Raw genomic sequence first — 1,901 nt, 5'->3', positions numbered from 1 at the left:
AAAGAAGATAGAAATATAAGTTAAAGACACCTCTCAGAGATAAAGAGGAAATAAAAGACATGGTTATAAAATAGGTATTTCTTTTATGGGAATAATCAAATCACCTTGGGGGCAGGAATCCACATTCAAACAACATTTCCCTGCACTCAGGCCTGATGACAAGCCAGCAAGCAAAGCACAAGCAAATCCTGCAGGTATGAAAATGGCAAAACCAAAAATGGGCCAGGGAAATTTTGCATCCTCAGGGAGGTGTTTTTTTGCATGAGATAATAGTGACCAGGAATGTGTTTCCTACCGGGAAATTATTGCAGAGGTTCTGAATCTGTGCACAGGAAGATACTTTGGAGTAGAAGGATGATACCCAGCCAACTCTCTGACTTCTTCATGATCATCTATTTCCTTGAGTCCGCAACCATAATTGTGCAGAGTAGCTTAATTGTTGCAGTGCTGAGCAGAGAATGGCTGCAGGTCAAAAGGCTGTCACCTGTGGACATGATTCTCATCAGCCTGGGCTTCTGCCGCTTCTTTCTACAGTGGTCATCAGTGCTGTTCAATTATTTCTCCTATTTCTACCCTAACGTTTTACTTTGGCATGTGTCAATCATCTGGGAATTCACTAATACTCTTACGTTCTGGTTAACCAGCTTGCATGCTGTCATCTACTGCGTCAAAGTCTCTTCCTTCACCCACCCCATCTTCCTGTGGCTGAGGTGGAGAATTTTGAGGTTGGTTTCTCGGCTGTTACTGGGCTCTCTGCTGATTTCCTGTATGACAGTGATCCCTTCAGCAATTAGGCAATACATGGAGGGTCAGTTAATCTCCAAGATGCGTATTTCTAGAAATGACACGGAGACTGAGAGACTTCATACATTTGTGCATAGTTTTTTCGTAGCTCAGCATCTGGTTCTGTTGTTTATTCCTTTCCTCCTGTTCCTGGCCTCCACCGTCTTTCTCATAGCCTCATTGTGCCAACACTTGGGGCAGATGCAACATCACAGGACAGGCCACTGCAACTCCAGCCTGAAAGCTTACTCCACTGCCCTGAGGTATCTAGCTTTCTTCCTCATCTTCTTCACATCTTACTTTCTAACCATACTCGTCTCCTTTATATCTTCCAAATTGAAGAGGAGAGCCTGGTTCTGGGCCCTGGAATCCGCCATCTATGCTACAGTCTCTATTCATTCCACTTCACTGATGCTGAGCAGCCCTACATTGAAAAAGGTTTTAAAGGTAAGGTGCTGGGGCCTAGAGGCAGCCTGAGGCACCGGTACAACAAGACTCAGAGCAAATGGGAGTTGGCATTGACTCAAATAATAACAATAACCAGCATTACCCTTGACAACCCCATATGGCCATGATGTTCCATAAATGCAGGCAAGCCTCGATCTCTTCCAATCTTGAAGCCATTCAAAATGGTGACTCTCTGATAGTGCTTGACATGGAGTCTGTTCCTAATTAGACACACAACCAAACTTATTTATTGAATGATATTTTCTATGCCCCTCTCATTCATACTGTTCAGGTTACATGGGTTCAACAAGTAAATTGCACTGTTCACTTATTTTGGAGCCTGACACTCAAGAGTTTTCAAGATCTGCCTCTGATCTACTGGTCCAGCCTCATCTTCCAAGAATCCTCAACATAAGCCAAAGTGTTTGCACCCAATGCATCTGTTTATTGTTTCCTGAAAATCCATATGTAGTGCTACTTCCTCACATTTGCTGATGTCATTTACCTTACTTGGCACTAAATGTAAGCTCTATCCCACTATTAAACTTCTCTTTCTTTTACCTTTTTTTATATTAATATATAATGGACTTGTAACATTGTGTAAGTGTAAGGTCCACAATATGTTGGTTTGACATCCTTATGTATCGAATTATGATTTCTACCATGGCATT

General features: G+C 42.3%; 1 protein-coding gene across 1 annotated transcript; it reads left to right on the top strand.

Moving 5' to 3' along the window:
- Positions 1-354: 354 nt before the first annotated feature.
- Positions 355-1,260, top strand: TAS2R16 (taste 2 receptor member 16). The gene has a single exon (XM_066255250.1). It carries the CDS (start codon positions 355-357, stop codon positions 1,258-1,260), a length of 906 nt encoding a protein of 301 aa, XP_066111347.1.
- Positions 1,261-1,901: the final 641 nt, after the last annotated feature.

Source organism: Saccopteryx bilineata, chromosome 2 (genome assembly GCF_036850765.1).
Source record: "Saccopteryx bilineata isolate mSacBil1 chromosome 2, mSacBil1_pri_phased_curated, whole genome shotgun sequence".
Classification (NCBI taxonomy): domain Eukaryota; kingdom Metazoa; phylum Chordata; class Mammalia; order Chiroptera; family Emballonuridae; genus Saccopteryx; species Saccopteryx bilineata.
Note: the sequence above shows the minus strand (reverse complement) of the source record. Positions and strands in the feature narration are given on the sequence as shown.

What these genes read in the sequence shown, in the direction of transcription:
- TAS2R16 (XM_066255250.1), top strand. Translation starts at nt 355, where the DNA reads ATGATACCCAGCCAACTCTCTGACTTCTTCATGATCATCTATTTCCTT.